The sequence below is a fragment of the Podarcis melisellensis genome (assembly GCF_964234715.1).
Source record: "Podarcis melisellensis genome assembly, chromosome: 1".
NCBI classification, from domain to species: Eukaryota; Metazoa; Chordata; class Lepidosauria; order Squamata; family Lacertidae; genus Podarcis; species Podarcis melisellensis.
The window spans coordinates 85893115-85918984 of record NC_138528.1 but is presented as its reverse complement, the minus strand read 5'-3'; the positions used below and the strand labels follow the sequence as shown (position 1 = coordinate 85918984).

Genomic DNA, 25870 nt, shown 5'->3' with positions numbered 1-25870 from the left:
ATTCAGTCACCCTACAGTTTTCAATTTGTTCCCCATCACTTTCCAAGTGGCTGAAACGTCAATTCATTTTTTTACAGTACAGGCGGTGAGCATTTTGTGCGAGTCCAATTGATGTGAAACCGCCGATGCGACGGTCCTTTTGGACCCAGAATAGGGATGGGGCAGGGTGGAATGGGTGGGGCAAGTTTATGTGCACTCCACCAACATGGGGGGGAACCGCCATTCAAAATGGTCACTTCCTGTAGATAGTTGTCCTGTGGAAAGGACAACAGAGCCCTTTAATCCACTTTATGTAAATCTGAAGTTTCTGTATGTGCTTGAATCTTTCCCACAAAATAGTCAGAGCTTGGAGGAACTCTAAATGTTAAATACCAGTTCAGAGGTGGGGAGAGTGTTGTTATTAATATTTCAACATGCAAGGGGGAGAGATTTAGGCTTACCTTCTCAACTGAAACCTCTGTAAAAATCTCCCTCTCCAGTATAGCAATTAGTCTAAGGAGGAAAGTGCAGTTATGCTATCACTTAGTGCTATTCATGTTTATTTGGGTACATTTCAAATATCTATTTATCCCAGTCATTGCAAAGCCCTTCCTTCTCCACGACCCTTTATTGTGACTTGTTGTTTTTTAAAAAAACTTTTTAAAATCTGTGCAGAAACCTGCCTATTCATCATTTCCCACTGAGACTTTTTGTTTCCACTCTTGCCTTTCCCACTAACCTTGAAAAACCTTCAGCTCTTTTGCAGTTTTACAGACCTCAACCCTATTTTCATTTTTACATTTCCTTTGCACAAACCCAGGGGGAAAAAAGCAACTGGGGGCAGCACACAAGTGGTCTGTGCTCAAGTCTGCCATTGCATTTAGTAATGTAGTGCATTGGACTAGGAGACAGGTGGCCCAAGTTGAAATATCCCCTCAGCCATGAAACTTACTTGGCCAATCTCTGCCCAACCTACCTCACAGAGTTGTTGTGAAGATAAAAGGGGAAACCACCATGCTCATTGCCTTGAGATCCTTGAGGAGTAAGGAATAATATAGCAATATTGGCTATATCAATATCGTTAAAGCAGCACAACAATTCAATAAAAGGACAAATTTCTGTTTAGTACACACTCCATGCTTTCTGGGGACAAAGCAGTGGGTAATAAAATGTTAGCTAAAATGGTGAGGGGGATTATGTAGTTACTGAACTGCTGGGCTGATCATAGTGTAGGGATCCTAAATACCTACAGTATTGCTTTATTAATCCAATAAAATTGTTTGATTCATAGGATGCTTCGATCGCTTGAAAATATATACTTTGGCAAAGTAACTTTACTCAAGTTTTTAGAAGGTCATAGGGTAGATGGAACATGAAAGTAGAACTTGACATTTGTAGGCAAGGGAAAGGGAAGTTCTCTTGACATGCTTGGATACCTCTTGTGGTTAGCATTAGTCCATTTTGGAGCAATGTTTGGATATGCTTGGATGTGGATGATTGGGATATTTAGAAATCTAAAACTGGAACATTTGGAAACTGGTACATTTGTGAAGTTGAACACATATATGCAAAATTCTGTATACTTTCACAGTTCACGTGAAACCAGCTAGGGAGGATGTGAAAGGTCAAGGTGAGTGAGTGATATTTAGCGATTACCTATGATGGATAGAGGAAACCCTAGGCCAATTGCATAATCAACATTTATTTGTTGCCTTATTTACCTTGGCTATGGGAGGGGAAAGTGAGATGAAAGGAGTGGAGAACAGCTGGGAGGAGGTTGTGTTCATCAAACACTAACCAGGCTGAAAGGGTCCATCTCAGGATGCAAATGTTGTTTATTCTGGTGTAAATGCATATGCCTGAATGGCTTGGAACATGCTGTGACTTTTTTGTAAAAATTCTGCAAAAAATAAAAGCTAGCTGTTTTTAGTTTCTCAATTTCTAGAGGTAACCAAACACCACTTTCTCAGGAAATCTTGAATCTGCCCTGTGAATTTTGATCGATGGATGCGTTTACAGGAAATTGGCAACAGTGAAATCCAAAATTTTGTCCTTCAATGGAACAATGATCATTTCCTGTAGGAATTTTGGGCAATGCCTGTGAGCGCAGACCGCAGAGATTTGTTATTTCTTTTTAAGTTGTTGATATAGCAATGATTGGCGCAAGCCCTGCTCCAGAACTCCCAGTCATGCATTCGTAAAGGCATGGAGGGGAGAAGCAGAGCCATGCTTGTTGGCCCAGCTCCCAGTATTGTGTCTTCACTAGCTCCACCTTCTCAAGCCCCCATACATTCAGCAGAAATGATAAAGCATGGAGACTATCCCTTCAGATTGCCCCCTGAACTCATGGAGGTCAGGAGGGCACACCTTTGTCCCTCTTATTGATGCTACGAGCACACATGTGCATTATTCATTAACCCTTTTCAACATTTCATACGCAGTTGCCATTTCTGACAGCAGCAATACTGCCACAATGAGCTACACATTTCATAGCCAAACCTCATGCTGAACTCAGTGAACTGATCCCCAGACCAGAGATCCAAGGAGGATCCAATGGAAATGTTTGTATTTATTTATTTTTGCTGGCCTTCTCCACGTTGTCAGTAGAGTTTTCCAGAAAAAAACAGAATGGGTGCCCAGAAATCCAACACAAAGTGCCTCCTCCCAGCCTCTGTTTACAAAATTATAAGCATTCCCCCCTTCCCATTACAATAATATTCTTCATCTTCTATCTGAGTCAGTGCATGGAAAAAATGATTTCACCGTGCAAACATTTCTGATGAATCAATACGGAGAAAGTAAACCCATGCAAATGAAAAATACTGGGATTTGGGGGGTAAATCACCCTTGAAGTAGAAGCATCCAGCATTTGAGCTTTAAGAACAAGCAAATCATCCCTAGCTATTTCCAGATGGAAGGGAAAGGATATATTTTCCAGACGCCGTTTTGCATGTTGCACCTATACTTAAAGCAGTTTGGGGTTTTGCCCATGCCGTAGGAGAATCGTAACTTGAAATGAGGAACACATATTGCCCAAATTGCAAACAAATGGATGGATTCAGAGAGGAAAAACTCCGCCCAAAATTGACCAGAGTTGAAATAAAGGTAGGAGGTCAGAATTAGGAGCCAGGCAGGCCACTGTGCAAATTAGTTAAGTCTTTGCAGTAGGACTGAGGTGGTTGAGATTCACTAAGGTCAGTGGCAGTGAAATGGCTCTAAATCCAAGTATTCAAGTTTAAACCATTTGTGGGTTGGGATGAGGCCAGCTGCTAGTAATTGCTCCAAATCTGGGAAATTATTTGCATTCATTGCTTCTGAGCCTCTCTGCACGAAGAAGATGGAAGACAGATCACTTTTTTTGCAGTGGTGTAGTGGTGTACACACTGTATCAGTGTGACTTTCCCATGGTAGCGGTGTCCCTCTCTTGCCTTCTGACTCGATCGCTCTGTATGATGTTTCTGCCACCCGCTTACAATCGAACTTAAATAGAAATGCATGTGTGTTACATTTGAAATGGCAGCAGTGGGTAAATCCACGATAGCAATGGATAAGAAACTTCTGTGGAAGTGCATTACAGAACTCTGATAGTATTTTAACAGGACCTAAACCACTCTATGGTCTTTATAGGTCTCCAAAATGCCAGCTGTTGTTCCTCAACATGTCCACCTAGTAGTGCTATCTTGTGCAATGTGCAATAAGTGTTTCAGAGACTGACACAGCCTAATGGAGCTAATACTGAAGGATTTAATTCCCCAGATATGGGGAATGTTTGACACTCCAGAAGTTGCTGAACTACAATTCCCATCAGCCCCAGCATGCATGGCCAATGACCAGGGATAATTAGAATTGTAGTCCAGTAACATCTGGAAGGCAAAATGTTCCCCCACATGTAGGATGAAGGAAAAGAGGGAATTTGATGCACCTGAGTAGTGAAAGGAGAGGCAGAGCAGTAGTGCTCACCTGACCTCCTGTTAGCCACATCACTGCTGTGTACCAGGACAGAGGATGAGGTCGCAGGAAGGTTGGCATGATGCAAACAGGCAGGAGCATTGGATTGACTCTACTCATGTGTAGGCACCATGCCAAGCTTGCTTCTCTCCTCTCTGTCCTCATATGTAGCAGCAATGTGACCAATGGGAGGTCAAGTAAGTGGTGATACATTATTCCACCAAATGCCAATGACCTAACCAGCACAAGGCATCAATATGGTTTGGTGTGCTTTGCATAAAACAAACACAAATTCATTTCATCCAAATTCTACACCAAGGAGCATTCAGTTCTTCAATCTGTATATATTATGCAGAACAAGCTGAAGTGCACATTTTGCTTATTTTATACAATTCATTTGGTCTTTGGTGCTGCTCTGTCTCACAGGAGACAGCTAGTCTGTTGCTGTTGAAATCTCATAGGTGGCAGATTTGTGCCTGAGTTGTGCCACTTCAGGCAAAGTGGGAACTTACAAAGCTAAAAGCTCCTACATTCCAAAAACAAAAAAAAATGAACTTCATTTAGAAAACTAGCATACCAGAGAGAAGGCTAGAATCCTTCATTTTGACATCTGATTTACTGTGTTCCCAGACATTTATTATGAGAGACCATTCAGTCATGTGAGCTTCCATCCACAGTGCTACAACCCAGACACAAATTTTCCATTCAGTTTTACTTCACTCTGTGAGGAGAACTAGGTCTATGTTTTCATGTATATGCAGGGGAACTTTGTCTCTGCCCTAATCTTACCACATGCAAAGAGAGAGGTTTAACAGCTTCCCTGTACTGTACAGTCACACCTTGGTTTTTGAACAATTTAGTTCTTGAACATTTTGGCTACTGAATGCCGCAATCCCAGAAGTGACTGTTCCGGTTTGTGAACTATTTTTGGAAGCCAAACGTCCGTCATGGCTTCCAATTGGCTGCAGGAGCTTTCTGCAGCCAACCAGAAGCCACTCTTTGGTTTCTGAACATTTTGGAAGGTGAACTGACTTCCGGAACGGATTCCGTTCAACATCCAAGGTATGACTGTACCTTAGCAATTGTATACTGGCAATTGTGTTCACCAGCTAGGGAACAGCTAAACTATTGCATATCCTAGAGGTGTGCTAAATATGGAATAGAGGCTGGGCTTTTAGTATTGCAGCTCCAGCTTTCTGGCATCTGTTACCAATTGAAATTAGAGAAGTGCCCGGTATCTTGTTATTTGAGCAGCTACTTTTGTTAAAGGAGGCTTTCCCAATTATTTTATGGATTAATAACGATTACAATGGTATGCATGGTTTTTATTGCTTTGATTTTACTGGTTTACTTTTGCATCTTATCTTGTTGTTATGTATACTGCCTCAGTAGCTTTTGGTTGTGAAGCTGTTTATAAATTAGCAAACAAATAAATAAAATATGCCTTGGCCATAGCATTGGTGTTTACTGACAATCTGTGTGAACCAGTCTCTCTCCCTCTTAGCTAGGGATGAGGAAGAAATCTGAGTCAGTTTGCATTAAAAGACAAACTTTATGAAACAATAAGAGGACCAAAACACAGACATCCTTCAAAATTCGCAATTTGCACTTCCCCAAATTTTGCAATGCAGTTCTCCCATTAAGTAGTATGTGTGAAAAATGCACACGCTAGGATAAAGTGTATGTTAAAAATGTATATATTAGTGAAAATAACCTAGAAATGTGCATTTTATTAGGGACAATTGCTTTACAAATATTTGCATATTAGACAACAGTAGATTAAAAATGTGTGCATTAGGAGAAATCCATACTAAAATGATTATGAATTTTCATGACCAATCGATATGCTAATGTAGAGCTCTGAATTTAAGTTTGGAAAAATGAGGAACTGAGATGAAAACGAAATTACACATTTGTCTATCCTTACACCTGAGCACTTAACTTCTGTCATATCCTAGATTGAAGAATTGGCACAAAAGGATGGTTTGAAAGCCCCTGTCACACAGTTCCACAACAAGAACATCCCTGCCTTGATGGGTGACTGCTTAGAAATGAAATGTAAACAGGTTTGGGAGGGGAAAGGTTAGCAGGAGAGAATAGCACAAGTGTAGTTAATAAACTGCAGCCGCTAGCATGCCTACACTTAACCACCCACCCTGAATATTGTGGAAAAGGGAATCCTTTCCAACGGCTGGCTGTTTTTTTCCACCCAAAGAGGCAGCCTGCTCTCCTGCCCCTTTCCCCTTTGCTCTTCAAAGACCGTCTATCTTGTCAAAGGAATTGAACTATAAAAGGAATAGCACCAACCCTGGAAAGCTGGCCCAGAGCCTGGAGAGAAAAAGCTGTTTGAAAGGAAGTAGCCGACTGGCATCCACACACTGACATACCACTCAGTCCATTCTCCAGCAAAGCTATTTGCAGTTGGTCCTTTATCCCCCACCCCCAACTACTTCTTCATTTGCAGGGGGTGACTAACCCCTAGCGGCAAAACCCCATAAACAAGTGGAAATGAGCCTGGAATCATGTAGCTGTTACCAATCAAAACAGCCACGGTAATTGAGAGGAGAAAGGAGGAACAAGGGACAGCTTCCCCAGTGATGCTGTCAGGGTAGGATTTTGGGGCAGTGGAATGAGCAGTAGGGGCCCCAAACACAGCAAGTCTGGCTTAACACATTTAGAAGTACAGTATGTGAAGTCATATGCATTATCACTTAAAGACGTGCACACCCATGCCCAAGGCTATTCAGTTTAGTGTGTGTAAGGCTACATCTGCACCATACATTTAAAGCAGTATCATACCACTTCAACAGCCATGGCTCCCCCCCCCAAACCAGGCATTCTGTGAACTGTAGTTAAGGATGTTGAGAGTTGTGAGAAGACCCCTGTTCCCGTCACAGAGCTACAATTCCTAGTGTTTCCTGGAAAGAGAGAAGGGGGTCTCCTAATAACTGTCAGCACCCTTCACAAACTACACTTCCCAGGATTGTTTGAGGAACCTCATGACTGTAAAAGTTTCATAACAATTCTTTAAAAGTATGGTGCAGATGTGGCATTAAGCTACCTAAAAGAACCCATCTAGCAAAGCTCTCCAATTCATCCTTTCTTAGAGCAAGTCAGGGAATGAGCTGGTGGAGGCAGCAGAAGCAGAGGGGAGGTTAAGACAGTGTGGTGGTGGTGGTGAGGAGGACAGTGTGATTTTCCATAGGCCTTGCATCCCCCTGGTACAGTCCTGATGAGGGATTAATTACTATCCAGCACTATGCGCTCTATGATTACTCTAATACAGTAACGGCCACGAAAGTCATTCCAGGGGCTGGGTTTATTTACTTTCTTCTCCATAGGAGGAAACCTCTGCCTGCCTGCTCCTATGCCAGTGAAAGCATGTCTAAAGACAAAACCAATTGCTGCATCTAGCTGGGGGGCTAACATATGGATTTAGCTGTCGCTGGGTGGCAGGGTGGAGTGAAACCATGCTAAAGTGGTCAGCTTGGTTTTTGTGTGTTTCTAAGAGACAAAGGCATCGCTTTGTGGAACCCTGCGCTTGGGAGTGGGGAAGTCTGAGATGTAAAGACTTTAAAAAGAGACTTAAAAGAAAGAACAAGCCCTATGGAGAAATTCAAGGATTCTGGACAGAAATCATTTCCATGAAAGAGAGACTCCAGCCACCACTGCCTTCCCAGTCTTTTCAGCAGACAAGGCAAATGGAACTGTGAGATTAGTACTACAGGGCTGGAGTTAGGCAGACATTAGGCAGGGGCCTGCTAGTAGATCTCTGGATTATTTGCAAGAGATCTGCAAGGGTTTCTCTTGTCTCCCAGTTACTTGAATAAAACCAAAACCCCTTTTACCAACTACATTGGGCTGCTGAAATGAAGAAAGCTAACCAGGAGTGGACTGTGAGCTCTAGTAACTTCTGGTACACCCTGTACTCAGTATTTTGGACCTGGCTCTGGTTGGTAAATCTTGAGGTTCTAGCAAAAAACAAAACATATCCAACAAGCCTGAGGTCTGCCCACTCTGCTCTACGAATCAAATGTAACCATGTTTATTTTCCATTTGACCAAATCTCCCTGAATTTACTTATTAATACGTACTCATCTGGGTTATGAATTTCTGTGTGGTTACTGAGTGAGTGGGAAATGGATGTGAACCAATTAATTTTCATGGAGTTCTGTCTCTGCAGAAGTAGCACTGTCCTTTTCTAATTCACATTCAACAAAGGGATCTGTACCTTGGACTAGCCAGTCACTTCTGTTCTTTCCCAGGGATTAAACTGGATTGACCTGCTGTTTTGCAAGGAATAGAGTCAGCCTTGCAAAAACTTTAAAAAGCAGTTGGGGGCTAAGCACAGACTGGGGAGAGATCACCCAGAAGGTTGCTCAAGGCAGTTTGATGTGCTATAAGCCTAACCTGTGTCCCTTCCAAGCAACCTCTTTATTGAGCATTCATCCTGCTTGGCTTGCACAGAGTTTATGCTGAGACTAGATTATATCCTGTCTTTACTGAGCATGCATTCTGATTTATTTGAGGGGCAGATGTATGACAATTAGCATTTGTTCTGCATTCATCCTCACTTGCTTGTTCATATGTCTTCCTTTTAGTCATTTGTTCATCTTTCGCTTTTCATCACCTTCCAAACTGCAAAAAGTCTTATTTCTTTTTAAAGTGGATTTGTTGCACTAGGGCAGGGGTCATCAACCTTTTTCAGCCATGGGCCAGTCCACCGTGCCCCGCAAATAACCCAGAGATGCATTTTAAATAAAAGGACACATTCTACTCATGTAAAAACATGCTGATTCCCAGACCATCTGCAGGCTGGATTGAGAAGGCGATTGGGCTGCATCTGGTCCCTGGGCCTTCCACTTTGACTGTGGAAACCTAACAATCTGGTAAGCAGGATCATTTAAATCTGTCTTGATACCATCATGATCATAAGTTATTATGAATACACAATACAAAAGGGGCACTGGTGAGGCCCTTGGTCCGACAGAAAGCTAACATGGTCCAAAATCCACCTCAAACACTTTGATTAATGCTTATGAGAGTCATTTGAGAGACATGTGGGGTTTAGAAGTGCAACCTAAACAGGGAACACACCACAGATGAGTGAGATAAGAAGAAGAAATAAAGGGACTCAGAACAGATGTATGACTGGTAAACCAAAACTTTGAACTAATTGAGTATTAGCCCTGACTAAGGGCATTGCTTATCTAGAATAGGAAAAGAAAGGAAGGTAGGAAGTACCCAATATGTAAGATGGCATTTCTCTCTTTGTAGAACTATACAAGTACTGTGCTGCCATCTAACGGGCAGGACAGGAAAACCATATTTTCTGTACCACTGTGGCTTCCTATTTTAATATGCTGTAGAAAGACTTACCAATGGTGAGAGCTTTTTCTCAGCCAGAACTCACTGGAACCAGTTCTAGAACCTCTCAGGTGGGCGTCATGAATAAGGGATGTGTTCATGGTGAGCCTCTTTTTGTAGAAAAATAGCATTACTAGTGACTTTAAAACAGCTAGCTATTTACATATGTGCCTGGTGTGAAAGGTGCCAAATTCATGAGATGGCAGTGCCCACCCACCGCACCCCTGGATAGAGAGGCCTTTGGACAGGTCATGTGTACAGTGATGGAGACACATCTTGAAAGCAGCATATCCCCATGTGCTGTATTCTCATAAGGCCCAAGTCACACTCATCCCTGCTATCTCAGCTGTACAAGGATGAATGAATCTTCCTTATATATCCTACTGAAGGGCACCTAGCAGGCTCTTCATGGAACTCTTTGCTGTGCAGAATTCTGCAGCTTGGTGGAGAGGTATATTACTCCCATTGGGTGGGCTACTCTGGCTTCCTATTTTATTTCTGATCAATTCATAGTGTTTTCAAACCACAAATGGGCTGCTTTGAGCCCCATATAACTTAGGGTGTGTTGTCTCCCATGTGTGCACCCTTATAAAGAAAGGTGGGGTAGAAATGTAATAATTGGTGCCCTTGCAGAATAAATCCTGCATTGGTGCCAGTGGGGGATTTCCTTTTGGTGAAAATACCAGTTTATTAGGAAGGCTTTCCCTCAGGATCAGTGCTGGGAAGTAAGGGGTTAACTCCTCTCATATCTGCTTCAGTCCTAATAAGTAATATTCTCTTTCCACTTAGTTTTAATGTATCTATATGGGGTTGGTTGGTTGGTTGGTTGGTTGGTTGGTTGGTTGGTTGGTTGGTTGTCTGTCTGTCTGTCTGTCGCTTTGGGTTGTTCAGAAGTTTCTTTGGGTTGCCTGGGGCACGATAAAGCAGCTATCAAATTTATTAAATAATAATTGTCAACCCACTTTGGCTATGCCCCGTTTGCATTTTCAAACAATAACAACCCTGCACATTAAATGCAAAGATGCATCAAGTCTAGTTTGGCCCTAAATCCCTCCCAGTCTAGCTGAATCTAGAGAGGTTGGGGGATGACAGGATCCTGAGAACTTCTCAGGTGGAGGGGTGACTGGGCTGGGCAAGGCCTCAAAAGGGTTCATGTAACTAACCACCTTGGGCATCAAGTGCCACCATTCCACTTCTCCGCACCAAAAACATTCCATTGGGTGTGGAGACTCCCCACCACACCCTTGTTGATTATTACTGTCCCTGCCTACACGCCATGAACTTCATTTACAAAAAAACAAGGGTGTGCTTCTTCTCTAGCTTTTATTGCATTAAATGGAAAACAGCTAGCTAATCCCCGGTGCATTTTCAAAATAAACCCATCTTCCTGTTTCTTATTTTTCTTCCTTCCCCCCGTTTGCTCAATCCATTATATAGTTCTAGTCATCTCACAATTTGCCCATCTTTTCCTTTCCTGTTCTCCTTCCAGCATGTCCACCCCTTTCTAATCCTCACATCCTGCCATATCATTCTTTCCCTTGTCACCTTCTTTGGCAGAATATTTTGCAGAAATTGTTGCCCACCTCCCTACTGTAGGCCAGCTCCCTACACATAGTTCCAAAGAATGAAACAATTTAGATAATTGCTAGAGCATGAAGTACTACCTGGGACTATGTCTCAACTGGCCAGGCTCAACAGCAGTTAGCTCCCCTGAAAGCAGTCAAGACAAAGACCAAGATATTATGATCCAATTCATATAAAAATGCTCCCTTATCTAACCTCTTTGATGTAGTAGAGTACAGAAGCTTAGCCCTACAATGGATCTCAAACTGCATTTGAGGAAATAAGCTGCTTTCACCAAAGTTATTGAAATTGGCAGGATGGCAAGAGGAAAGTTCAGCTTTAGCTCACGGGGGGGGGGGGGTTGGGGAATGAGAATAGGTGAGAATTTGTTTCAATCTACCGTATATTCAGAAACGAAGGGCACCATAGTCAGGTAAAAATAATCTACCCAGTTTTTGTAGTTCAGATGGCTACAAATGCTCTACATAATTCAGATATATACATATTTCTGTCACAATGAAGCAAGATTGCCACTAGTGTTATTCCACTGTATTTATGGTGGTTGGGTTTTGTATATGGGGCATAAGAAATACCCAGAGCATTAGTCAGTGATGTAGTAAAGCAAAAATGCTTTGAAGGAATGTTGCAAAACCCAGAAGAGAGCATTGCAGTGCCACTAAAACACGTGTGCTGACCTGGGGCAGTTTGTGTTCTCAGAAAGTCCTTTGCACTAGGCTGCAAAGGCTGCACCTTCCTCAATAGAAAGTATTTCCATGTAAGATAGATTCCTGTTTCTTCATGAAACATAGAATATGCGTGATAGATGGAGCCAAAACAATGGGAGGGAGTTCAGTTAAAGAAGAGCATGTTTTCATTCCAAATATTTGGTTTTGTGTCCACACTTTTTCATCCCTAACTATGGAAAGTAATACTTTCAGGAAGGCTACCATCCTCAACATTGGAGACTGAATTTCAGTTTTGGAAACAACAGAGAATTTCCTCCAGCACAACCCAGTCACGGAAAGGCATTGCAGTCCTTCCTTCAAATTGAATGAAAGAATAACAAGAGTAACTAGGCACTAATTAATTAGGCATTGTCTTCCCCCCGTCCCCCAAAAAGTATCTGTTGCAAAGGAATTAAGGGATGCAGAAGTAAGCCTGTGGAGATGTCGGGAATCACAGGGTTTATTTGACATAGTTGGATAAATCAGCCATTGCTAGTTAATGTGCTGTTACACCTTAGGATCCATGAAGAAATTGATAAGTTAACATTCTGAAGCAAACTCACCTGATTTACAGCTCCCAGATTAAGTATGTAGATTGGAACATGGAATCCACGCTTAATTCCATAAGGTGGTCTTAGGGTATATTTTCATTAAACAAACAAACAAACAAACAAACAAACAGAAAACTGCCACTTGGAACCTCACACACACAGTGTAAATGGGGCTGAAAGTGTCCCAGTGTTCCAGACATGGGCATTTACTGGGGAGTGGGGGTGGGCAAAGGAGGCAGTGCCTTCCTCCAATGAAGCGTAATACCCAGATTCCCAGCTTTTGTTATTTTTTTCTTTATGTTAAAGTTCAGATAAACACCTTTGTATTAGCCTATAGTTTAGGCATCCAACTTTGATAAAATTGAGATGTTAAGCAAATGTACAGGCACTATCCTCATTATTTGTGTATGAGAAACTAGATTGCTCCCCACTTTCAGTGTTCTCCTTGTTGCTACCCCCACAAAAAAATCCAGTAGACTCCCAAGCACTTTGTACAAAAGCGAGTGGGAGGACAGGATGGGTGAAACTTGTCCAAATGATTCCAACAACTTTAGAAGGTGGTGACTTTTCCTGTTTGGGGTGTGCACTGAAGAAAAGGTTCAGTTCAAGCCCAGATTTTACTCTTTAGAAAATGGGCTGGCTAAGCTTGAGCAGCTTCAGAATTTACCAGCTTCAGCTTGGGTTCAAATAAGGCACTTGCTTCAGAAAATCCCTTGATTTAGAACTGTTGAAGTGACCCAATCAAACATTGAGGATGATAATGTTTGGAATTTCATTCAAAGGGCTCCTATTGAAAAGAGATCTGCCAACTTTGGTTCTCTCTGTTTCTCATTTTTCCAATATTAAATTCAGTTCTCCATATTTCTGCAGCATTTTGCTTAAAAAAAAACCTCATGAAAAGGATTGAGCAGTTTAATGTGAATTTCTCCTAATAAACACATTTATGTATGAAGTTTTGACACATATACAGTACCACATCTTTGCAAGCATTTCCCCCCTAATATAATGCAATGTAAACATTGGTTGGTGACCTGCATTGAAAAATTCAGAGAACTGTGAATTTTGAAGTAGGGCTGTGTTTCAGTTCTCCTATTGTTTTAGAAAGAGCAAATTTAATAGACCCACCTTTAAATGAAAACTGAGTTGAATTTATTCCTTGTCTGTAGCTCCAGTCCTCCCTGCCAACATGTCCAGGTCCCAAAGGGAGAAAGTTTGGGATCTAGGACAGGGTAGCAGGTAGCAGCTTCAACAGCTGTTGTTTCATGGATAAGAGGGGAACACTTAAGGTGCTTGCAGCTTATTGGCACTATCCCAACAGGGGCTTCGTGGGTTGAAACACAATTCTCATCAGCCCCAACTGAAGCTGCAAGCATTGTTCTCCAAACCTCAGCCTTCACTTTTCTGTACATTGTTGTACAGTCATACCTTGTTTTGCGACTGGGGTCCATTCTGGAGCCCCAGTCGCTAGCCGAAAAGGATGCAGGGCAAAGTGCTGTGTGCACGCGTGTGGAGCAGTTTGTGCTTCTGTGCATGCGCAAGCAGCAAACCCGGAAGTAACCCGTTCTGTTACTTCTGGGTTTGCTATGGACGTTTGCTGGAATGGACGCTAGATGAGGTGGACGTTTGCAGACGTATTACTGTATTTCATTAACATGTATTCATTTATGCCTCAAACTAATTTGAAGTAGTCCCAGTAACCAAGCTGATGTACTGTGTATGCAGTCCTGGCAGTTAAGTATGAGTATGTACGATGGGCAGCAGAACTAGGCTGCAGTAAATTAACAGATACTTTGATGTGCAGTAGGACTCGCAACCACCCAGTGGGAAATCCAATGCTTATAAGTCTAATATGCGACCTGCAGCGCTTTACCCTACTTATCCGCCTTTTCTTTTCTGTCTTTTACCCCCAGCTATGCTCAGGAGAAGCGTGTGGAGTTGCGTCCACAGTATAGTTCATTGGGCCCGCGTACAAGCGGTGAGCTGCGGCCTTGCACACAATCTTGGCCTTCCACATGGTGTTCGAGTTTCCTGGTTTTCGACAAGAGGCATGCGTTGGGAGGAGCTTATGCCATTGCTGTGGGAGAAAGTAGCCAAGTGCGGCCCTCCCGACATCCTTGCAATTCATTTGGGGAGAATGACCTCGCCAACAGAAGGAGTGTGGACTTGTTGTGGAGCATAAAAAGAGACTTGAATGCATTTGCAGCCTTGTGTCCCAGAACAACGGTGTTCTGGTCCTGCTTCTTGAAAAGAACTGTTTGGCGCGGTGCGCAAAGCTGTATGGCCATTGAAAGAACCAGGAGACTCGTAAATCGGGCGGTAGCCCGTTGGGTGCGCTTTATGTATGGCTGAGTCATTTATCATGACCGTATCCGGATCGGCGACCAAGCTTTATACCGGAATGACGGCGTCCACATATCGGATCTGGGGAACGACATTTGGTTAGCTAGCGTCAGCAGAAGCATCTGGGATTGGTTGCAGCGTTGAAGGTATTGGCGGCGAGCCTTTAGCTCGGGTGGCAGTTAGGCATTGGAATAATCTGTTGTGGTGTGTTGAAGTGCTAGGTGTGGCCATCGCCTATGCCTTCAATTTCTAGGGGTATTCCGTTAATGGAATCTGGCGGTCGTGTATTCCGTCCGAAGCCTGCTTGGCGGGAGGCCATGGCACGACCCTCGGTGACATCAGGGGTGAGCCTATAGTTGGATTAGCATCAACTGGTGATGAACCCCTGGTGAATAAACCCACTTGTTTCGCGATCCAATGCCTAAGCCAATACCTTTTCATTGCTGTAATCAATAAAGTTGTGGCCTTTTCTAGCCCATTAACCTTATATCACGTGTCCCTGTGTCTTCATTTTACTTCGCGGGGGTCGGGTCCTCGAACCACAAAGAGACATCTCCTTAGATTTACGATATATATTCTCTCTCTCTCTCTCTCTTTCTGGCAGTCAAATCACACTGGACATATGGGCCCAACCATGTCCATGTTAATGCTTAATGTCAGAGATATTTGAGGGAAATCAGACTTCCTAGCATGCTGTGGTCCACTGGCTAATTCTCTGACATGTTGAGATTGTGAAGTGGTTGTACATGAAAGCTCTGAGCCAGTAAAATCATGGCTGAAATTTTGCCTCACCTATACAACCATGAGTTTGTGGTAAGCCAGTGATCGCTGATACAGAGGCCATGATCATATTGATCTTCCTTAAAGGGCAATTGTGAAGATTACAGAGAAAGCAAGAAAGTTAAACCCTTGAAAAAGAATAGAGGCCTGGAGTTGAAGGTGTTTGTTTTGTTCTTTCTGTGTCACTTCATTGCACTTGTAACTCACCCAGAAAAAGAACAGACACAGATTTTGTTTGGGTATTCTGAGGCTGCATACACAATATGCATTTAAAGTACATTTTAAAGCACATCCTCCCCACTCCAAAAGAAAAAAAGAAAAAGAATCCTGGGAATCCATACAATTCAAAGAATCCATACAGTGTTGATAGAGGATCTCTGTTGCTTACAAACAAGATTTACCTAAAATATATCTTTTTATTCTCAAGTTATTGTAACAAATGCATGAACTGAGAGAGGGATCATTAACAGAGCACTTAAGGGTCTGAAGAGAAGCTGTAAAACTTGATCTCTGAAGAGCTGGCACCTAGGAGTGGTGCCTAAAGTGTCTAGTTGGCATTTGATATAAAAATTAATGTTACTTGTTTTAGGACCCACTTTCTTTCCTAGGAAGAAAAGACAGCCAGGAACTTTGATTTGATTAGTCTCAGAATATGAACAAATATGTGGCAGAAGTAGGGAACCTGAGGCCCTCTGGATGTCATTGGACTCCAGCTCCCATGGGTCCAAGCCATCATGGCTAATTGTTAGGGCTGATGGGAGCTGTAGTTCTGTAACATCCAGATGGCTCAGGTTCTCCATCTGATTTATGGAAATGGTCACATTAGAAAATAACCCTTAGGCATGACACACACATCTGTCTGCAATTGGGAAACAGAATATCCTGCATTTCTCTCCACTGTGCCCCAGTGCTCCATAGCTTGTGATTCACCTTACCCTACACTCTGATATCATACCCTCCAACATCCTGCAGAGAAAAATCTGGATGCACGTCTTTCAGGGCCGTGCTCTCGTGGGAGTCAGGTGACTCGTACAAGAGCATGCCCCACCCCCAACAGAGCATCTTTTTAGGCTGTGCTCTTGTGGGAGTCAAAACAGGAGATCCCAGGATCCAATCAGAAGCCAGGGTGGCTTCTGTAATTCTGGGATGTCCCGCACAAAGTGGGACAATTGACAGGTATGTGATATTATTGTGCTGTATATTTCCCATGCTTCACTTTGTTGGTTGTTGATGATGTCAGGGATTGTGTAGCAGGAGGAGGATGGCAGAATATAGGATAAGCTGAAGAACATGCTGCAGAGGGGAAGAGCCTCACAGATTGTTTGCCATTATTGGCACAGTCCCATGTTTCCTGTTGCTTATAATTTTGGCTTTTCCCAGGCTGAACAGAAATTACAATTTGTAATCTTGCTGAATATCATGGCTTAACATGACTGAAGATCTTGGGCTTTGTGTGTTATTCCAAATAGTACTTGGCAAGAGTTTGTTGATGGTAAACATTTATTGTGTTATGTGCTTCACATACTAAGTAATTTATTATTAAGTCACTGATAACAGCAAGCAACTGAAAAGTATGTCTGTCAGTCATCTGGTTGCAGATGTCACTCAGAAATACCTACGTTCCAAAGCACCTTGTCTTTGTTAGAAAGAAAGATGGAAAGAGAATTGATATGGTGGACATGAAAGGAGAAGTGCTTACCCAGTACATTAAGGTCCTTCAGATGAGTTTTTTATTCGCCATTCCAATTTGCTTGCACAAAGTGTGCACAATGGTGGTGATATCTGGTCTTTACAGTGCATTCATTCTTTTTGGTTCATGGGGCAGATGCTTGCAGGGTGTTTGTATGTCTTTCCTTAGTGAGTTGTTCAGCCCACACTTATCAATGCATTTCCCCATCACTTCCCAAATTGCAAAAGGTCCATTTTTTATTTTTCAAAAGTCGATTTGTTGTGCTTTAATCCACTTCAATTGTGCAAAACTAAAGTCCTTGCATGTACCTGAACCCCTCTTGCAAAATACGGACACCCTGGAGGCACTCAGATATTGTTTTAAAAAGAAAGATCCCATTTTCTAAAGAACAGAGCATAAGAATCCCACCCACTCAACCTGTGGCAAAGAGTTCATTTGATGTGATATATCTAGCATGGCACAAGTGAGAGTGACTTCCCCACTTTCTGCCCCAGTGTTACTTTCCAGTGTGACAAAACAGGAAAAATAAAGCAGATTCTATGTTCCTATACAGATTTTTATCAGCTCCCCCTCTCATTCCATCTTGTCCCCAGCTCCTATTTCTTCCTCATCTCTTCACCCTTTCCTTCGTCTAACTTTCCTCTTAGACCCCTTGTTCTTTTCTCTGCTACTTCCTAGGGATTTTCCTACTTGGATTTCCACTATTGCTTCTCACCAAGACCACTCCACCCCCTTTTTGTAAGGGTCTTTGTGCAGCTTTACTCTGGCAACTTTACATTCCCTTCACAGCAATGGCACTGCTTTTTCAAATATTGAGAAAGCGTCCTCTCAACAGTATTTATAATGTATGTGACTGTTCTGTGACATAACAGCAACTTAACCAGTAGCAGCAGGAAGGTGATTACAGTAAAATACTGCCAGTTATTAGCCTATGATAACCAGATAGATGCCAGGGACGTGGGTGGTGCTGTGGTCTAAACCACTGAGCCTCTTGGGCTTGCCAATCAGAAGGTCGGCGGTTCGAATCCATGCAACGGGGTGAGCGCTCATTGCTCTCTTGGCCTGTAATGCAAGATGAGCGCCACAACCCCAGAGTCGTCTGCAACTAGACTTAACTGTCAGGGGTCCTTTACCTTTATAATCATATAGATAGATAGATTCCCCCATTTCTGTATCATACCCAATGCCTAATGTGGTGCAACCTTCTTTATGCATTTGCATGCATTGGGAATTCTAGAAAAACCACTGCAGGGTGAAGAAAAGGATTCTGTGGACACAGTGACCCTTGTGTCCTCCCAAACAAGTACATGCAAGGTGCTCCACTAGAAAGCCCCTCCTGCTCTCTGGCCCAACTTTTTGTTGCAGAGACTGGGCTGCTGTAGGACAGGTCCACATTTACATAAACATATGCTTAGGTGATAATGAGTGGAAACTGCTACTGGTCGTTGTGCAGTCATTTCAGTTTTTCTTCAAAATTCTCCATGGGTTTTTTGGCAAAAGGGACAAGCAAGAATAGCTACATTCATCTCAAATTTCTCTTTGGGTGAAATTCAGGAGCAACTCTAGGGACCATTTTCTATTATTCTTTTGCAGCGTGCAAACTCTTCGGTGTGAGAGTGCAAGGGAGCAGGAGTGAATACAGCCACCATCATGATTTCCCTGTGCAAAAAGTAGAGAGTCTTTATTCCTTTGCTCCCTTAAAGTTTTGAGATACAATTCCAGCAATCCAGACACCAAGCTGGGCATTTTCAAGCAACAGTATATTTCATATAATTGATTTTGTTTAAAATCTTATCATTTATAAAGCCATACAAGGAACTGCAATGAGTCAAGATAGCTGTACAAAGGGAAAGGAAAGCTTAGTTGTGCATGGTCCATTCACACGTGAACCATGGGTGATGCAGAGGCGTCTCTTAGAGAAGTGACAAAAGGTATGGGCACAAAGATACAAAATATAAAGGATAATTCTGTCTGTATAAATACATAAAAAGGGAGTTAATTCTGGCATGTGGCTTGTTTCCCTTCCCAATTACTCCTCTTTGTGTAGGCATTTGCATGTTTGGTGTGTACTTTAAAAATGGGAGGGGATGCAAGAAGAAACAAAAAGTTGCTTTAAAAGGTCATTAATACTGATAAAGGGTGCTGTAACAACATTAACCATGGTAGTCATAAAACAGCAAATAGTCTGAACTGCAATTTTAAAGTCTGGATCTCCCTGCTTCTAGCGGCTGCAACCCTATAACCATTGTCTATAAGCTCTATTGTCTTCAGTGGAATTGACTTCTGCATAGAACTGCCCTCTTAACTTGAGAGTAGATCTCACTGACTTGAATGGGATGTACTTCCTAGTAAACACTGTTAGATTTGGACCATTTGGCTTTAAATCTGAAACTGATTTTGGAGCTATGCCACTCATCTCCTGTAGACCTACTTAAAAAAATGGGAACTGACTACTGGAGATCAATGGGCTTGCTCCAGAGTTGAGTAATTTTATGCTGCTCTTTGAAAAAGTACCTACTTGAAACAGAAACCAGCATCCCAATCCTAAACCCATCACTTGTAGGACCACATGATTGTAATGGGGCACTTCCAAGGAATATGGTTAGGAGTAAAATGTCTTCTTTTTGTGGGGCTCAATATTCCGGTGTTGTTTTAGGAGTCTGTTGCTTTTATTAATAACCCTATACATGCTGCTTTTCTTTAGCCCCAAATTCAGGTATATATTGGATGGCATTGGCTAATGATTTATTTGGAGAACCACAGGAGCTTTGTGGCTATGCTGCCAGGTTGCCATTACGGGGCACTGGGTGAATGAGGGGCCATGCTGAGCAAGGGTTTGTTTGTTTTTAATGTGGGTGAGAATGCTGATGAAAATGCTGTACAAACACTATGATGACAAATTATGGAACAACTTCTAAAAATGGGTGGAAGCTTTATAAGGGGGCTGCAATAGGAGATGTTAGTCTTCATTGCCTTAGTATGACAGAAGCTATTATGTCCATGTATAAACCTGGGAGTTTATTCCTCACAAAGTGATGGTTTTATCTCTTTTAATTTTTAACTGAACTTCTTGGCTTAATCAGAACAGACTCAACTTGAATAACGTGTTCTGAGTCATCCACAAACAGATTAATAAATTGATGGTTGCCAGAATATAGTAATATATTGGGCCTGTGGCCTTTAAATGTTTCTCCAATACATCCAGCTCCAATTACTGAGTACAGGCCATTGGTTTCTTTTGGGTATTGGTCTAGTATGGTCCTTATGACTCTGGCCTTATGACTTTCTTATACTACAAGAAAGATTTAGCAAAACTACAATGCTAGCTCAATGCCCCATGTAGAGTAGCAGTGCAGCTGTTTGCCATAATGCAGAGATATATTAGGTCATTAATCCTCACAGCTATATTGAGCTGGATGTCAAATAATATTTGTTGCTGCAAAATATTAAACATCTTTATCCATTGTATGTCAGCTACATAGAGACAAAAAGAGACAGTACTGTCTCTAATGCTGTTTACTTTAAATTTCTTTCACAGGCATTGGGAAGGGATTACTTATTTAAAAACGATTACTTATTTGAAGTTGTATTTAAAGCAAGCAACTGCAGGAGCTTTAGGGATAAATTTGGGATTTTTATAACATTTAAGGAACTGGACATGAGGGTATATGAATGGCTTTGCTCCTGTTCTCTTCTACATCTTACTTTGGCTGTTTCACTGCTCAGTAACCTTCCTCAAATCTCAAGTTATATATCAAATTAGTTATCACCATCCAGCTGGTGGAAGGGTGATTTAAGTTTCACAAATTTGCTAGAGAAAAACATAATGAACAAAAGTCACTAGTAAACACGATTTTAAAACAAAGAAAGAAAAACTAAAGAGTGAAAAAGAGGCACATTCAAGAAATGTACAGCCAACAGGAAGAGGAAAGTGCATTTCAGACAGGTATCTTTGGCAAGATTATGCAGTTCTTTCTGTACGGAGGAGGGTGTTTGTGTGCATGTGTATAAAATATAACACCTTCTATTGAAAGGGTAGAGTTATTACTACATTGCATACATTGGGGGGGGGATTACATTAGACATCAGTCCCAGGCATTGGAAATGAGTTGGTGAGTTTCAGATGGAATTATCTTCTCTTGTGCTCTTTAAAAGACATTCAATAAATGGCACAAGTTTTTTTCGGGGATTGCAGCAGCTCCTCCAGCACTTGGAGTTTGGCAGAAAGCAACTAAACCAGTTTAGAACAGGGACTCGCTCTCTCCAGTGCCACAAACAGCCTCCTTAAGCCTATGAAGAAACTGTGGCTGAGGCAAATTCACACCAACAAACCAACCCAAGGATGACTCACCTAGTGAGCAGCTCACTTACATCCTGGGCAAGTGGCTGGGTGCGGGAGATCAATGGATAAAGAACATGGCAGACGCAAATAGCCCAACAAGGCAGAGAAGGAGACAATCTGTTGCCTCTGAAGTTGTGACAGTATTTTGAAAATTGGTTGCCTTCTCCTCCTCACATGTGCCAGGATGTTCCTTCCTGGGTTGGCACTGGCAGTCCATAAAAATGGACCAGAGGTTTTTCCATCGAGATTGGTCTCCTTTTGATCCCTGCTCTATGGTTCTTAGTACAAATGGAGAGGCACACTGCAAGTTGAGGGAAAGGAAGGAAGGGCAGATAAAAATCATACTCCACTAACCCAATCAAGATATACACAGAAATTATTGGGTCTGGGGAAACTCTCATTTCTTCTAGCAACTTCTTGTGCCTCTTTGTGCTCTTTTTCACAAGCACTTGGTTAGCTCCGGATCGAGAGCCACCCTGGAGGAGCTGGGGTCCTGATCTATGGAAAAACTGTGGTTGATAAATACAACAGTTACTCCTAAAATGCAGCTTTTGTCTTGAATGCAAGCTGGAAAAGCAACAAGTTACATAATGTGATTAGCTCTGCCTTTTAAAATAAAGCCATAGTCAGCAAGTATGGCCCAAACACATAGGGATCTTTAAACTTTCCATCTTCAGCTAGTGAGTTAGTAAAGGAGCAGTGAGCAGGTCATGGCTGGAAGCAGGTATTCTGACATGCGTGTGCTCGCCATGATGATATATATGTGACCACAGAAGCCTTATATCAAGGTCACTTCCTTTGAATGGCAAAACAATAATGAACCATAAAGTTTCAATACCGCTCTCTGTGGCAAGACAGCAAATGATGAAGGGGAAGGGTGAGATTGCAAATTTTAATTTTTTGAAAGCAGTGAAAAAAATGAAGTCTGAAAAATAGAGACTTTCAAAAAATATATATATTTATAATATTTATATATATATCTATAGACACAGTGTTTCTCTAATTGGTTAATGGCAGGGTGAGACAGTTGCAGGTGAGGGAGGGGGAATCATCTTGCTTGAATTTTGCAGAAGGAGGAAATATTTGTAACCTAGAAGAGAATAAGCTATCGCAGTCTCTGGCATCCCATCTGGATGCGGGTGGGGCAGAGGCTGGACGATGACACCAATAACTGATGCTCCCACTCCATCCAAGGAACCATCTCAACAACAGTCCTTGGATGCAAAACTCATGCTTTATACAGTATCCAGAAATAAGTCTCTCTTCACACACTTTCACACATACGCACACCTCTAACCTTTGCGTCACTCAGCAACGAAGTACAAAATTTATACATGCTCACTTGCTCATTTCTAAAAATGAGGAGGTGGGGATGAGAAAGGCTGTATTGTTGCACTGCCCTGTGGCATGATATCAAAATACATTGCTCTTATGGGGCTGGGGTGGAGAGGGATGGACATCTTTTGAAATCTTGCCCATGTCAATAATACTAACCAAATAAGCACTTTGTACTAAGTTATACATACAAGAGTCTATAACATGGACAGGGAGGAGGGGGGAATGTAGGAAGATGAAAATATCAGAGGAGGTAAAAGATAGATAAAAGCAATATGGCAAAAATAAATACTTTTTGTGTAAATTTCACTTTAAATTTTTTTGATTAGCTTACATTATTTCGTCAGTATATTTCATACATACATACATACATACATATATATATTATATCAAGGCAATGAGAGAGCCACACTCTCTAGGGGAATTTAGGTGACTGCATGACTTGGAGTTTGTATTTTTACTTTTTAGTGAATGTTGCATGGCTTCATGCTGAAGTGCTTCATCAACACACAGCCTGTCCCTAAAGATCTTCCCCTGCTAATTCAGGAACCCAGATGGCATTTTAGGGGAACAGACTTTTCATCCATTGTTTTAAATGGGAGGTCTCAGCCCAGCCCAACCCACACTGTGTGTTATGAGTCCTGTTGCGTGTTATCAACAGAGGAGGGTGTGAAGGGCTTACTTCCCACATGCTCCTTATCTGTTGATTCAAGTTGTTGTCATGCATGCTAGTCTCTTCATAAGTCTTTGAACAATCCCCGTTGGACCAGCTGACACAGCAAGCCAAAAGTGACTTGCTTTCAGCAGGGCCTTGACTCTAGTCTAAGTAGAGGTTGAAGAATTCATAATAAACCCATAGGATTTGACACATGGGAACATCTCTTTGTCCATTCAGCACAAGTGTTCATGTCTGGGATTTGCCAGTGCAGATGATGTGAGAACCCTACACAACAGAAGGATACTTCCACAACAAAGCAGACGTCTCCTGACAAGTCAACCTTTCCTTGACAAAGATACCCAGAGCCATTAGTTAATAGGCAGCACTTCTGCAGGCCCCCCCATTAGGAGTGGCAGAAGTCATGCTAGTAAAAAGACTAATTTGTGATGTTGGCAGAAATATACATAGTTCCTCCATGGCTGCTGCTACATTACTACCTCATTCACTGTAAAAATGGATATGTAGTGGCTCTGCACAAAAAAGATGTGCAAGGTAGAAACTGCCTCCCTTTCCACAACAAATGTCAGTTGAGGACAACACTGCCAAGTGTCAACTAGTGTGTCGATGCAAGATCTGATGCCTCCAGAAGCAAACACAAAGCCTGAAGAGGCAAAATAATGAATTTTGCTACATATTAATTGTTGCGCTCAAATGGATACAGATTAATCAACTATGGCTGTGCTTAAGCCAAAGCTCACACCAAGTTGGCTCTCCTTACATCATTATTCCTAGTGGCTTCAAAACAAGATCCCCCTCTCCCCATTACTGGATCATTCATCTTGCCTTCGCGCAATTGAATAATTTCCATGCAAGATACAAAATGACGTGCATGCCTACCAAGAAGGGGTAAGCCTGGACAGGAAAGGAATGGCATTCCCAAACTGCTGGTATTTAATTTTTTTTTAGGGGCAAGGGGATCATGGGACAGATTCCCTGTTCAAATGACCAACCATGGGTCTCATTGCATAGAAACCAGAAGATATAATTATGATGTGGCTAGCATGCTCCTTAAACTTAGCTAGGGGAATACTCCCTGCAACTCTGGTATACAAATTATGTGTGCACATGCACTGTGCACATGTATGAGGTGTGGACTTCCTGCCTCTGTAGTAGATCAGGCGCTACTGCTCATGAGGCTTCTCCAGCTGGAATAATGGAGGCCAATGTTCCTAGAGGAGGAGGAGAATGCAGGGGTCAACCGTTCTGAATAACCATCACATCATTCAGCAAAGTCATGATCTTAACACTGCAGATTTCCACAGATATGTATTGCAACAGGTGCACACTACACAAATGCGCACACACAGGCACACGCACACACGCTCCATACATTCAGCAGTTGAAGAGTTGGGAGCAATTACTTTCAGAAATGGGTACCAATGATTGCTTGTTCGGCATGTCTCTCAATGTGATTCCTGCAGCTCACGTATTCATGATTTTTTAAAAGTTTGCCTTATTTTCTAAACAAGCAACTACTATATAGTCCTACCCCACAAAGGTAAATAAGATCCGTGCTTTGGCCTGTGGGGCTGAATTCTCTGATTTCATGCTGATCCAAAAAGCCAAAATTGTCTCCACCTCTTGAACTTGGCAGGGAAAGGCGACGATGTCGGTTCCTTGGTTTCTACTATGTACGTACGTTTGCTTGGTTTGGGCTTTTCAGCAATTCAGACCTTCCCCCACTCTCCCTCTCTCCCCCCGCCCCCTAAAATTGGTTCACTTCCCTCTTTTGCAACGCACTTCCTTGCACTCCTTCTCGGAACAACTCCAAGTCCTTCTTCAAAATTCAAGGGCAAGAAGCCCCCTTCAGGGGGAAGGCATCGGTTCATCTCTTCTGAGAGGAGCCGAGCATGACCCTGGAGACAAAGTTGACAATGGCGGCAGCTGGTTGGTCGGGGTCCAGCTCAGCAAAGAGGTGGCAGACGTTGTCTGTTGTACTGCCTTGTTTCCTGGCCACAAAGCCAAAGAGTCTGCAGAGATGACAAAGAAAAGAATGGGAGGCGAGGGAGAAAGATAAAGGTGTAAGCTAGGCCAGACATGAATAACCACAGCTATTTGTGGAGCAGAGATTGCATACTAGTGTTATCAGATAAGCTATATAAATATTCAATCTTCTACCAGTGGAACTTGAGACATGTATCACATGGAATTGGAGGTGGGGAGGTGTGGCTTTTGGAGAAAGGATGTGGATTTCAATTGGTGTAGCTCCATTATCTCAGTAAGAACAAGATGTTTTGGGTTTGTTTGTTTGTTTGTTTTCAATTTTAACTTTCAAAAGGAAAGTTATAAATACTAGATGAAACAAAATGGAACAAAATGTGATCCTCCTCCTGTCATTTCTAATTAGAGAAAGAAAAATCCAGACAGCTGGAGATTCTAATAAAAACACCCCTTGCTATAGACAGTACCTAAAATTAGTGGGGCCCATAAGCCCCCAGAGCTCGCTCCAAGCTACTCAGCTAGAGGCAGTATCAGGAGAACAGAAAACACAACCAGAGAGAGGAAGTAGCTCAAATTGGTCACACAGCTTGG

At 42.3% G+C, this 25870-nt stretch overlaps 1 protein-coding gene and 1 long non-coding RNA gene across 23 annotated transcripts in view; one reads left to right on the top strand and one right to left on the bottom strand.

Annotated features, from left to right (window-relative positions):
• The window catches only part of LOC309355352, a 28806-nt gene that overhangs the window by 1734 nt on the left and 1202 nt on the right, over positions 1–25870 (top strand). The gene's annotated exons all lie outside the window — the stretch shown is intronic.
• TNS1 (tensin 1) overlaps positions 18598–25870 on the bottom strand; it is a 323516-nt gene continuing 316243 nt past the window's right edge. For all 22 annotated transcript variants that reach the window (XM_081885288.1, XM_081885304.1, XM_081885307.1 and 19 more), the window contains one exon: positions 18598–25308. In XM_081885288.1, coding sequence (XP_081741414.1) covers positions 25164–25308 — 145 coding nt within the window. In that variant the 3' untranslated portion in view covers positions 18598–25163. The remainder of the gene's footprint in view (positions 25309–25870) is intronic.